The 14,838-nt window shown below is 33.9% G+C and overlaps 1 protein-coding gene across 1 annotated transcript; it reads right to left on the reverse strand.

Moving 5' to 3' along the window:
• Positions 1-3,024: 3,024 nt before the first annotated feature.
• LOC132759773 (mannose-P-dolichol utilization defect 1 protein homolog) lies at positions 3,025-10,165 on the reverse strand. Its single transcript, XM_060751619.1, has 5 exons — positions 10,011-10,165; positions 6,951-7,016; positions 5,828-5,960; positions 4,980-5,184; positions 3,025-3,410 (listed from the first exon to the last, which is right to left on the reverse strand). Exons 1-5 carry the CDS (start codon positions 10,102-10,104, stop codon positions 3,192-3,194), a joined length of 717 nt encoding a protein of 238 aa, XP_060607602.1. The 5' UTR covers positions 10,105-10,165; the 3' UTR covers positions 3,025-3,191.
• Positions 10,166-14,838: the final 4,673 nt, after the last annotated feature.

A 14,838-nucleotide genomic window follows, 5' to 3' on the forward strand; every position in this document is an offset into this window, starting at 1 on the left:
TGACCTTTGACCCCTTGACCCCAAAATCAATAGGGGTCATCTACTGATCATGACCAACCACCATACCAAGTTTGAAGTTCCTAGGCCTTAAAGTTCTTAAGTTATTGATTGGAAACCGTTTTTGCTTACAAGGTCAATGTGACCTTGACCTTTGACCCCTTGACCCCAAAATCAATAGGGATCATCTACTGGTCATGACCAATCACCATACCAAGTTTGAAGTTCCTAGGCCTTAAGGTTCTTTAGTTATTGATCGGAAACCGTTTTTGCTTACAAGGTCAATGTGACCTTGACCTTTGACCCCTTGACCCCAAAATCAATAGGGGTCATCTACTGGTCATGACCAATCACCATACCAAGTTTAAAGTTCCTAGGCCTAAGGGTTCTTTTGTTATTGATCAGAAACTGTTTTTACCCAAGAGGTCAATGTGACCTTGACCTTTGACCCCTTGACCCCAAAATCAATAGGGGTCATCTACTGATCATGGCCAATCACCATACCAAGTTTGAAGTTCCTAGGCCTAAGGGTTCCTTTGTTATTGATCAGAAACCGTTTTTTCTCAAGAGGTCAATGTGACATTGACCTTTGACCCCTTGACCCCAAAATCAATAGGGATCATCTACTGGTCATGACCAATCACCATACCAAGTTTGAAGTTCCTAGGCCTTAAGGTTCTTTAGTAATTGATCGGAAACCGTTTTTGCTTACAAGGTCCATGTGACCTTGACCTTTGACCCTTTGACCCCAAAATCAATAGGTGTCATCTACTGGTCATGACCAATCACCATACCAAGTTTGAAGTTCCTAGCCCTTAAGGTTCTTTAGTTATTGATCGGAAACCGTTTTTGCTTACAAGGTCAATGTGACCATGACCTTTGACCCCTTGACCCCAAAATCAATAGGGGTCATCTACTGGTCATGACCAATCACCATACCAAGTTTAAAGTTCCTAGGCCTAAGGGTTCTTTTGTTATTGATCAGAAACTGTTTTTACCCAAGAAGTCAATATGACCTTGACCTTTGACCCCTTGACCCCAAAATCAATAGGGGTCATCTACTGATCATGACCAATCACCATACCAAGTTTGAAGTTCCTAGGCCTTAAAGTTCTTTAGTTATTGATCAGAAACCGTTATTGCTTACAAGGTCAATGTGACCTTGACCTTTGACCCCTTGACCCCAAAATCAATAGGGGTCATCTACTGATCATGGCCAATCACCATACCAAGTTTGAAGTTCCTAGGCCTTAAAGTTCTTTAGTTATTGATCGGAAACCGTTTTTGCTTACAAGGTCAATGTGACCTTGACCTTTGACCCCAAAATCAATAGGGATCATCTACTGGTCATGACCAATCACCATACCAAGTTTGAAGTTCCTAGGCCTTAAGGTTCTTTAGTTATTGATCGGAAACCGTTTTTGCTTACAAGGTCAATGTGACCTTGACCTTTGACCCCAAAATCAATAGGGGTCATCTACTGGTCATGACCAATCACCATACCAAGTTTGAAGTTCCTGGGCCTTAAGGTTCTTTAGTTATTGATCGGAAACCGTTTTTGCTTACAAGGTCAATGTGACCTTGACCTTTGACCCTTTGACCCCAAAATCAATAGGTGTCATCTACTGGTCATGACCAATCACCATACCAAGTTTGAAGTTCCTGGGCCTTAAGGTTCTTTAGTTATTGATCGGAAACCGTTTTTGCTTACAAGGTCAATGTGACCTTGACCTTTGACCCCAAAATCAATAGGGGTCATCTACTGGTCATGACCAATCACCATACCAAGTTTGAAGTTCCTGGGCCTTAAGGTTCTTTAGTTATTGATCGGAAACCGTTTTTGCTTACAAGGTCAATGTGACCTTGACCTTTGACCCCTTGACCCCAAAATCAATAGGGGTCATCTACTGGTCATGACCAATCACCATACCAAGTTTGAAGTTCCTAGGCCTAAGGGTTCTTTAGTTATCACTTGGAAACCATTTGGTCTACGGACCGACGGACCGACAAGTGCAAAGCAATATACCCCCTTTTCTTCGAAATGGGGGCATAATAAGATACTTAAGTTATTATAATTATTTTTTTCATTAACAAGTTAAAAAACAACACAAAAGTTTATTCTATTTATTTCATTATTATAGCCACATTTGTCTTATAATCACAAGACAATACAAATTATGAACCAAATTATACATGTCTCTTCTAACTATACTGACCAATAGGAGGAAATATAACTAGCACCCTTGGAATTTAAAAAAGTGTTTCTTAGAAAATTGAAGGTAGATTTAAAAAGTAAATAACCTAATGTGAATGAATTTCTAAGCTGGAAAAAACTTTAAATAAAAACATTATCTAATGCCCTTAGATTTTAATCTTAAAAAATCATAGGTTATCACTTCACAAATGGCAGGAAAACAAAAGCAAAACCTACCAACAATTATCAACCTATTGGCCTCGTAAATGCATCCTTTAATGGAAGTTACTTTGTATGAAGAATAAAACACTGATATGTTTAACAGCGCAGAGAATATTAATTAAAACAAAATCATTGGATATAATATTCAAAACAAATACATTTGGCAGTATATCTATAATTATTACGATTTAAACAACAAGTACATGTATATTGCCTTGGCAGGCAATGTAATTTAATAAATTATTAAAAATTCATAAGGATTTGTTGACTTAATAAATTAAAGTAAAACAATGTCATCATTATTCTGCTTCTGATATTTCAGCAAATTTTGCCACTTTCTGTTCTTAACATCTTATTACAGAGCTACAGATTGACAATGTTTGTAGTTTTTTCAACCTTTTCTTTTTTCTTAATAATGTTTTAAATGATATGAACAGAGTGAAAGTCATATAGTAATGTTTCAGCTTTGCTAGTATAAGACCTTATGTGTCACACCTTTTATCATTTCAGCCATACAACAGACATATGACTAGAACCATCAATGGACCTTTATCTTACAAACATTATAGCTTCTAAAGTCTTTAGTGGGATTGGAAACTACAGCTCCATTGACCTAATATATGTTAAAAAATTCTTATGAATCACTTAAGTTGGAACAAAAAGAAGCAAATCTTACTAAATTTCATAAATTTATAATCAATATACTACCTAAATCTATTACTATCAAGTTCATTAAATACTAAATTGAAACAATTCTCCTAATAAAAACATCCGTAACTTATTCCTGTTTCTTCTTGCTTGCATAATAAATCATTTGACCTACTAAAATGGCATTGCATGTTGCTGCACACATATATGTTATAACTACGAGCTGGTCCCCTGTTTCTTGTATTGATGTGAAAATTCTAATTACTGATCCCCCGAATATAAGACCAACTGTAATTGCTGATAGCTGCCCTGTACTTCCATTTCTGTAATTGGCTAGAGCCTGCAGAAGCTGTGGAATAAATATAATATACCTTTTAAATCAAATTAACTGGAAAATAACAAGAGCTGTCAATAGGACAGCCTGCTTGACCATTCAGTGCTTGATAGTTAAGCAAGAGCCTGGAGCACTGGATAATGTAGAAATTCATAAATTCAAAAAAAGTCTATAATTCTGTCAAAGTACATGTATGAGTTATAGGCCTTGGGCAATAGCCTTTTTTAAAATTGTGACCCATTCCCTTCAGTAGTTTTACAGATATCAACCAGCATGCAAACACTTATCCAAAGTATTAGGTTGACACATGGGTGAGTACAATTATAGTTCTCCTTATTCTTTGAATAGTCAAGCTAAAAGCATGAATTACAAGTATACTACTTTATTAATATAAGTTGTATGTCCAAGCATAAAAACAATTCATTAAACAAGAGGGCCAAGAGGGCCCTAGATCACTCACCTGACCCATCAAACTCATCCAAACAATTACTTAGACAAGCATCCTGACCAAGTTTGATGACAAATGAGTCAAAAATGTGACCTCTAAAGTGTTTACAAGGTTTTTCAATATTTGGGCAGTGTGACCTAGTTTTTGATTCCAGGTGACCCATATTCAATCTTGACCTAGAAATCATCAAAACAAATTTCCTGACCAATGTCCAGAATATTTGGATCAATACTGCAGCTACTAGAGTGTTAACAAGATTTTTCTATTTTTAGCTCCTGTGATTTAGTTTTTGACGGAGATGACCCATATTCGAACTTGACCAAGAAATCATCAAAACAACCTTTCTGACCAATTTCCAGAATATTTAAATTAAACTGCAGCCACTTGAGTGTTAAAAAGATTTTTCTATTTTTAGCTCCTGTGACCTAGTTTTTGCCCGGAGATGACCCATATTCAAACTTGACCAAGAAATCATCAAAGCAACCTTCCTGACCATCTAGTTTTTGACTGCAGATGACCCATATTTGAACTTCACCCAGAAATCATCAAAGCAACTTTCCTGACCAATTTAAGATTTTTCTACTTTCAGCTCCTGTGGCCTAGTTTTTAACCGGAGATGACCCATATTCGGACTTGACCTGTATTTTATTTTGACAAACATTCTGACAAAGTTTGATGACAATCCAATCAAAACTGTGACTGCTAGAGTGTTAACAACCCATTTTTTGACAATGAACAACAACATACGCCCAACAGAGCCCCATCACTTTACCTCACCTTCACCACTTCATGGTCAGGTGAGCTGAAAAAACTAGAACATACATTCCCATTTTAATTAATACAACAAGATTTGTTTTTGTTATTTTTGCGTCATTACAAATTTTCAGGGCTTGCATCTTGTTATGTTCAATCAATACAATAGGCTACCTATGTCAAAGACTGCTATCTTTACTTAGCTATAACATTGACACAAATAAATGAGTGCAATATGGTTGAAGGTACAAAAGTATTTCAGATGACATTATAATTTTTGTGAATTTGAGACATTACTTTCAGAGTATCTCCTCATCCTTAATTCCTTAAATGGGATTCTAATCATCTAAAAGAGCATTTCTGTGTGAAATTATGATGCATACCTTACCAGCCATGACTACGGCAATGTTCACTGTTTGTATAGCTGCTAATAGGGACATGGAAACCATTGGAGAAAGTAGGTATGCCATAATTCCTCCATATATTCCTACAAACAGGAATGCACCCAGTATATTTCCACCAAAGAATAGGACAAAAAACAGGACAGCAGTGGTTTGTAGACCCAAAAATATACCTTCTCCATATGAACTGCAAGATAAAACAAGATTTCTATGTATGAACTAGTTAACTGTTGATATTCAATTATAAGCATTATCACTCTTTTGCTTTTTAAAGTACAATGTGGTTATAATTATGACAATTTAGTTTATACAAATCTATTTAAGTTTGATTGTGTTGGAAGCTATAAGGTTATTGAAACACTCATGAACCCGTTCCTGGAACCGACCAGTACTAAGCAATGAATGGAAAGTTTCTTTCTCAAGGAAACAACAGCATGCCCCTGACAGGGTTTGAATCCATGCGGTCAGCAATCCTTAAATTTCTAGTCCGACACGTTAACCATTCTCCCACGCCCCCACACAATTTTGACAAGTTAAGCAAATTTCAATAATTAGACATTAATGGTCAAGGTCAAATAAAGACGAGATATTTGAATTATTCAATATATCAGTTTCGTCATAATTACCATATTTATTTTATACAACCATTTTGGAAGTATAGTTTTTAAAATTCAAACAATAATTTTTGCATCAGATACACTTTAAATCACAAAGAGCTAACAAATTTAAAATTAGAATGACTTCAAGCCAGTGTGATCTTTTTTCATTAGTTTCCACAGTTTTTCATCTACGTACCTACCAACAGAAAGCTTTAGAGATTGATTTATTACCTGAATGGGAATCCATGTTGGAAGCCATAAGATGCATTAGCTGATATACCAATTAACTCAAACAACTGACCAAAGAAGCTGATACCCTCGCCACTTTTGCCTTTAATAATCTTTATGATTTGTGGAAGCTTTACTGAAATGCATAAAAAATTTGTCTAAGTTAAATAAATATAAATTAACCGGTAGATCCTAGAATAAACCAGTTATAAACCCTCCTGATGTTTGATGTGTATTCTCTCCTTCCCTTGATTTACTTGTTAAATATAAATTAAGTTTAAAATTTAGTAAACTAGGTCAATGAAAGGGCAATAATTTCTTCATTAAAACATGTGCTGTCTGAGGACCAGTGTGTTCACTTTAATCAGTGCATGATTATGGTATATAATTATAAAGGCTTAATTCTGCAAAACTTCTCAGCAAAATTACCAGCCCTTGATAGTAAACAAGTATTTCAAGTTTGAAGTGATTATCTGTGACAATCTTTTACTCCACTTTTCTCAATCCTGGAAAGCAAGATACACCATTCTTATAAAAAACAGTGACATGATGACCCTTTTATTAAATCAGCTCACCTGTAAATAAATACTCTTAATGACAAAAAGCAAGTTATATTGTAAATTATAAACAAAAGCAGATACAAAATCCAAATCTTAATTAAACTGATGTCATGAAGTATTTATTTGTATTATGTAAAATATTACTGGTTGATATGTATCCCATTCACACCCATGAAAGAATCAGTTATCTTGAAATGGTAGCTTGTTAATATCATTAACCCTTTCACTGCCATAGGGACGTCCCTGTTATTTTCGGCGTATTTGCCATATGGACGGCTTTAGCCGTTTCTATAATAATAATAGCAATAATAATCAATTAATAATAATAATTATTAATATAAAGAAAATTATACTATCGACAATAATTATTATTATACTCACAGATTTGGAAAGATATATAATTCTTATAATACTAATAACAAATAATGATAATTATATTAATTAATAATAATTTCTTAGAAAACCCTCTGGCAAATAGGTGATCAATAAAACAATAACCCTCTGGCAGCGAAAGGGTTAAAAAATACATATTGCTGACTGTCACTTATGAAGATAGTTAATGTTACCTAGAACTGATCCCAGGATGATGGAATATCCAAGACATTTGCTCAACACTATCTTGAAGCATTCAACTGAAAATACAAACATAGAAAGTCTTTTATTATCAATTTTCATTTTGATCTAGAAAATAACCTACCTGTAAATAGTTTCTTAAACGACTCCACTGGTGTTTCACTGACAGCAAAATTTTTAAATAACCAATTCATTATTTGTCTGTTTTTGAAATGTTAGAATAGATAGCAAGTAGACTCAAAAATGTTTCTGCTACAACGGTGAACCATGCTGAATATACATTAAATTTACTATGAGGTTTATAAATCCACATCCAATTGTTTTCTTTATTTATAAACATCTGACAAGACTTTAAAACATGAACAGAAACAGTTATGACTCTTGGACAGGGATGAATTAAAAAACTAAGCTTAACAATGTTTTCGGGTACTATGTGTATGTTTAAGAAATTAGCTCTGTGGAATTCATCTGCATAGCATTTCATAATGAATAAGTATGTTTTTGTTCTTTTTAATCATTAATTGAAATAAAATAAAACAATTTTTAAAACAAGAGCACTGCAAAGGTTGGGTAATATACGCCTGAATGTGAATTTGTTCAAGTTATCAAAAATAATACTTCAGTCAGGGAAGAAAAACTTGTCTGAAAAACAGTGTCTATTCTAGGAGGGGGGATGGGGGATTCACTCATATCTTTAAGAATTCCCCCCTATTTTTTCAGAGGCAGGGGGTAAATTTTACATACAGAAAGAAGGAAAAAGATTAAGAAATGTAATAAATTCTCAATTTTCGATAAAAATCCCCCGTTTTTTAAATCCTAGAATAGACACTGTGAAAAATGCTTTATCTTAATTTTCCTTATGATACTAATTGACCTCAAGGATGTGGGCATTTTTTACCCTGAGGTGCATGAGTCATATTCATAAAACTTTAACAGAGGTCTACTGAGAAATGCTATGCATTAAACATAGAAGCTCTAGGCACAGTTGTCATCCACACAAAAAGGGCACAGTAGTTATTCACGTAAAGGTAAGAGGTGACTCACTGTTTTTTCTAAAGCAAGTGACTCCCAGGGCAGAGCTAATTTTAATCATGATATAACATATGTAGAAAACTACAATTTTATTATGCATGTCACCCTGGAGGTCCTTTAGTATCATATGCATAATTAAGACAAAACAATTTTAGACAGGATCTTTTTCCATATTTGTCATACATGTATGGTTCCAAAACACAAAAGATGATTTTGATTAACCCAGGTGTTACAACTTCCATTAAGTTCCAAAATTTGGAAGTCGGAGACTACAAAATGTCTAACACTGGAAGTCACATTCTATGGGTAAAGAAGGAAAAGGGTATATTTTGGCAGTCACATGACAAGCCAAAAATCAGAAGTAAAAGACTCCCAAACTTCCACTTATGGAAGCCCTGATTACTTGAAAGCAACACCAGGGGTCAAAACCACCTCACCTGCTGGAGCTAAGAGATGCATAGACTCCAGTTATTCGAACCCATTTAGTTACCTCTTATGATCACACTGGGATTAACAGTGGCTGCAATTCATATAACTCAACCATTAACAGCAACCTCTCAGCAACAAGGGTCAAAAAGAAAGCAAATTTTTAAGAAAAATTCAAAACATCATATTCTGAAACAAAGTTTTTTTTTAAGTTTTAGTTTTAGTTGTCAATTATGTCACAATTTCCTTTCATTTTTGTTCATCTTGCCTATGGCGCCTGGGTATTATCACTGTGGATGATCAAGTGACCAAAAAGGTACAATGGGCTCATAAAAATGCGGCCTGAACGCTCGGTAAAAACAGTAAAATTGAAGTAAGCTTATGGTTAACGTTTAATTTATTTGTAAAACTAGGCTGCACAGAACCCCTGTATAAAAACCACATACTGTTCTGATATTTTGTAGCTCTCTCTGTTTAGGCCTGAAAGTCGAAAAACGAAATAGGACAGGCAGAAAATCGTTCAACCATTAAATGTACATGTCACAGTCAATGCGAAAGTCAAAATTTTTTTCCGGCCACAAGGACTGGGATCCTTAGATTTATTTCCGGCCCTGATGATTTTTTCCCGGCCCGGACTGTGAAAGGTATTTTTTTGTAGGGGTGGGGGAGGGATGTTGCCATAATTATAAACAAAAATATTTAGAAAATATGAATTATTAGACTTATCTATCAGATACTATGAAAAAAATATACAAAAACATAATACATGTATATAAAACTTTAGTTTAATTCACAAGAAAACGATACATCGTTCAAAGGTTGGAGACAAAATATGTTTTGGTAAGGAAATTGTCCAAGACAAGATGGTGGCTTACATTACTTAGCAAAAACCGGTTGTATCTTGCGGTGATTTTGGTTATCTGAATATGTGAATACAAGCAAAAATGAAAAAAAAAAAGATTGATCTTGGAAGTTTTGCATATTTCAGAAGGCCAAAAATTTTCAACTGGCTGAAATTTTATTCGGACATGAGGACCGACTGAATAGAAATTTATCTCGGCCCTCCTGATTTTTAGTTGGCGAGGTCCAAGGACCGACAGACTTTCGCACAGACTGATGTCATGACAGTCTCATCTGTCGGACCTGGATGATTTCTGACTTTCGGGCTTTACTACGGTAATTTAAGTGTAAATAAGGATCTGTTCATAGTCAGTTCTAATAGAAAAATATATATTGCATTGATTCCATGCGAAAATCTGTATTACCACTCGGTTGAAAATTTTGACACCCATTATTTTCGTACTCGGATGTTGCATACCTTGTCTATAATTAATAGAATCTAATAGATCTATAACATTGAAAAAAATTTTTTTTTTAGTATATTGATATTTTATTGCATAAATAACAAGGTAAAACACATTTTAGGTCAAATCAATGCCACTAGCACCTTTGTATATGATCAGATGTTGACCCCGGCCCTCCTTTGTTACTAGATCTAATAAGCGTCTACTAAATCAGTAAATGATCAGATGTTAAATTTTTTCAACGTCGGCATATTTTACAATTAATCAATTAGATTAAAGCAAGCTACAAACCATCAAAAAAGTTAAAATCTACAAATGTTTTCGTATAGCACGGCTCGGGTACAAATGTTTGAATCGCTCTAACTAACAGACCGGTCTCATTCATATTTGAAGGTGTCTCTCAAAAACAAGCGTTTGATGATTTCGAAGGGTCGAATGGGATGCGCTTAAACTGCTGACGAATTACGACGAATTAGCTTGAGATAAAGAATGCAAGGAAGGACGTGAAGGTGTCAATAACTGGAAAACAATTTTACTTTTAGTAACCACCTGGGAGTTTGGATTCTTTCATGTGAAGGACTGATGAAAGTCTACATTTATAAAAAAAAACTGGGACAGAAGTTATCTTCTGTCACAGATAAAAATAATGCGTGATTATTTTATATACCGGTATATACACCTGGAAATAAGTTAAAACTGGTTGTCACTGAAAGCACCGCCATTAGATGACGACTCAATTGAGCTAAGAAATAGTAATTTGATTAGTAGACATACAAATTTAGTAATCATAAACCAGTAAATTTATGAGTTTAGTTAATTCTTAAGCATAAGCAAATGTGTTGTTTTTTTTTTCAAAAATTTGTTTACAGATATTGTGTTGGAGCGTTTACAAAACATTTACTAGTGGATGATTTTGGTAAATGTTGACGATTACGTAACCTAAAATGACATTATGTAGCCAAATTTTTAATTACGTATGTAACCGCCACGTGCGTGGATGATAGCCTCAACACTTCTTCTCATAGGCCTACTACCAGTAAGGCTTCTAATGTGATTTTGAGGTAATTTTTACCATTCTTGGTGCAGAGCTTGTCCGGTTGTTGCAGGTTGACTACAGGTGGTTCGTACTATTGCCCAAATGACATTTTAAAATTTCAGTTGTGGTCAAAATTGAGATTGAGGAGAAGGGGCAATCGGAACATCCTCGGCTATTATCTATAATAAAGACTGACGTAAAGGGCCGAAAAGTTGCGATTGGAGAAGGGGCATTCGGAACTGCCTCGGCTATTATCTATAATAACCTTATCCGAAGACTGACGGAAAGGGCCGAGTAGTTGCGATTGGAGAAGGGGATCACTTTTCTGTAGGTTTCTGAGGGGGTCATTTTCTTCAGACAGCGCGCTAGCGACAAGATGAAAAGGCGGTAACGATATAGGTTGCCTGTACCAAATCAGCCAACATAGATGGTGTCGGCCTAGTAAATTTTCGTATTCTTTGTTCTATAGTAAATCAGTCACATTTGAGGCTTAATTTTCGATTCCACTGTTCTTGATGAATTATATACTGTCTTCAACTTTATACATCAACACTATCTAAGTTAAATGAGACCCAAAATATAATATGTTAGCCATCTAATTTTTTCAGAAATCTTCATTCTGTTGTAACACTGTTTAAATTCGCCACTTTGAAAACTCCGGACTGCTGGTGGGAAGTACATTTTTAATCCTTCCGCCAACAAATGAGTTCCTGGAGAATACACAAAAAACAACTTTTTAAGTCATCATATAACACGCAAAAATACACACATGCAATAAATACAATTTAATTATGACCAATCAAACTAGAGAGAATTTAACTTAAACTGGGCCACTTCAAAAATTTAAAGAACTTTACTTTTTACGGGTTGGGTCTAATTCCGTACCGGGGTGAGATCTAAATATCATACGTTTTGACAACGTACTACATTTAAACCTTTTATTCCACTGAATCAAACAATTTGACACTTATTATATTTAGATAGTCTACATTTTATTTACATTTTAGATAAATGATATCATTTTTCATGTAAGTCAATGATCAAATTTATGGTTTCCCATTTATATAATAATTATTGACAGCTTTCCAATAATTGGACGGGTATTTAGTAAGATGTTTACTTTATTTACTTCACTATAATAAAGCCAGCCAAATAAGCGGTGTTAATATCGAGGAATAATATAAATTGGTAAGCTTTTTTAAATTCCAGCTAATGAATTGAAATTTGTGCCGTTTGTACAGTGAAAATATTGAAACAAAATAAATTATACCGTGCTATTAAATGAAAATTATCACTTTCTTCATGAAAAGATGAAAATCCCTATCCAAGTGGGATTCGAGCTCGAAAATATTGGCCCACAATCAAGTAAACACATCATTCTAGAAGACTAAGCCACATAATTAATTTCGATGCATGTATTGTACAATTAACGAGAATACATCAGCCTAGTAGTATAATGCTATCGAGTAAGGACCAAAACATGTCACCGTCAAGCCCTAAAAGATTTAACTTTAATTTGATGGCGAGAATTTATCTCTATGCCATTGCTATGGATTATTAGCATTTTGAGCGTAAAAGTAAGCCAATTATCCTGAATTTGTATGAGTATTCATGCTGCAAAGTGTTTCGTTTGTGCCATCGTTTTGTGGCATGTTCGACGTCTCACACAAAACGTCGAAGCAAGAAAACGACATGCCAAAGAGAGTATGCAAAATACAGTGGTCTCGAGCTATAGCGTCATCTTATCATCTTGTCACTTCATCTTATCTTGATGTCATCGCTTTATCATGTCGTCTCTTTAGAAAAATGTAGTGGCGGCGTTCCCTTCCCAAAACTTTAACGTAGTTCATATCTATTTAAGTTCTATGTGTATTGTCTTCATACCTGGCCACAATAAGCCTGTGACTTAAGCAAAGTGACCTAATTTCGTGTTATCTTCTGTACAGATTTGAAATTTGGACCATTTCACAGTTCCAGAAGTAAAATTAAACTCTGATATCACGCCCATTCTCAATAAAATAAAGCATTTGAGGTTGAAAAATATTAAAAATTTGATGTTATCATTGTGTCATTTTTTATCGCTGAAGTAAAAGTTTAGGGTATTTTGCAAGTTTGCCAGAAATATTTTGAACAAGAAACTATGATATAACAGGATGGCATTTATTTCGGTAATGACACTGTATTTCTTCGGTAACGTAGATTTAAGATCTAATAATGTAACATATTGGCTGCATATTAATAACAAATATCTGTAAAATATATCAAAATCTGTAAATTCTCTATCTAGAGGGACTTTCTAACCCAGGAAAATTCAAAGAAGTTGGGTACCTTGCTGATTTTCAGTCAATTTCTTCAAAGTTAAATATTCGTAGAAAGCAAAAATAGTCAATTTTGGAAATGATTATTTTATGTCTTCATTCAAAGGATATATATCATATATAATATATGAGAGGTCGAATGCATACACAAATTTTGTATTAGCATTTTTTTTCAAAACATTCAACTTTCCACTTTCTAAATATTTGGAAAATTTAGTACTAAGCAGTTCGATATTTATCCCCATATAGGATGTCACGTATGTTTCATTTTATTCAAATGCAAGTAAAGGTTGAGAAAACAATTTTATTTTTTGTAAAATAATTTATATTTACGGATATTATATTAACATTATTATATATAGAATGAAATACGGCCAGTAAGCTCTTTGCAGAAACGAATTAGTTGTTGCTGAGAACATCAATATCTTGTAATATATTTTTAACATTTTCTGCTGGTACATCAACATATTATTAACATATCATTTCCTTTGTAAAAACAATTTTGTGTCTTCTTACATCTTATACAAGGTAACCGTTACTAACAGGCATGCTAATCCCAACTTTATCTTTAATTTTCAAAAATTGTTGAATTGTAAGTTGGAGTAACGTATGTTTCACACTCGCTCATTTATGAACTTTATCACGGGAATTTAAACTTACATGTAAAATCGACTTTTTTATTTAGGAATCAAATGCACATCATTCTATTGTCATAAAAATGCGATTTTATGTTTTTATATATGCATGTGTAAACAATATAAAGTCTGTTTGATAAAAGTAACGTTTGTTTCACTGTGGTTACTTAAACAAGTAAAAACACGACCAAAGTTAACAAAATTTACTTACAAATGTCAAATAAAAGTTAATGCTGATGTAATATGTGCTTTCTGACTTCAATTTCCCATTTGATAAACTTACTTTAAAAAGTTGATAACGTATGTTTCTGTAACGTATGTTTCATTTTTACATTGAAAGTGGGTTAAAAATGACGCAAGACCGTTTAAGCCGCCATAATTTGTGGTTAATATATCAGAGTTACACACATATTAATTTTCTTTCTTGTTTGGATTCTTCTTTGAATGGATTAGCTCTTAAATAATGGTAACGTATGTTTCTTTTAAAAGTGCTGTTGAAAAGATTTGAATAAAAAATGAAAGTTTCCGAAAATAGAATGATATTTGAGAGGCTGCAAGCTTATTTTTACTTATAATTATATATATGTTGTATTATTAAGCATGCATCGATTCAATTATGTAATTTGGGTTTCACTTCTTATTGTTTTAGGTTTGTCACTATTTATTTATATGCATTTGGCGACATTTGATCATCCATTATACCAATGAGATTTTAACAGTCAAATATAATGTTTACCAATAATCAAAGTGCATATACACACAGCAATGACTAATTGCACATGTTTCGTTTATTCTGGAACTTATTTTTCTGAAACACAATTTCAAAGTTGAAAATTCTAGGTGGCGACAGTAACGTATGTTACATTTTAGGGCATTAATGGTACTTGTAAAAGAAAAATAACAGATAGAAATGTAAAACTGAGAGTGTCCCTATTAGACAAAGTGGCAGCCACCTTTCTAACGACATTTTGACCTCAAGAAAAACCTTCGTATAAGAGCTACCCAGTGGAACATCAAATGCTGTGTTTTATTGAGAATGAGCGATCAGCTGACCTAGATAATAAGACGAAGTGACCTACTTTCTTGTCTTTTGATGTACAGCTATGAAATTTGGACTATGTGCACAGTTT

The sequence above is a fragment of the Ruditapes philippinarum genome, unplaced genomic scaffold (genome assembly GCF_026571515.1).
Source record: "Ruditapes philippinarum isolate M1 unplaced genomic scaffold, ASM2657151v2 ctg38_1_1_1_1, whole genome shotgun sequence".
Taxonomy (NCBI): Eukaryota; Metazoa; Mollusca; class Bivalvia; order Venerida; family Veneridae; genus Ruditapes; species Ruditapes philippinarum.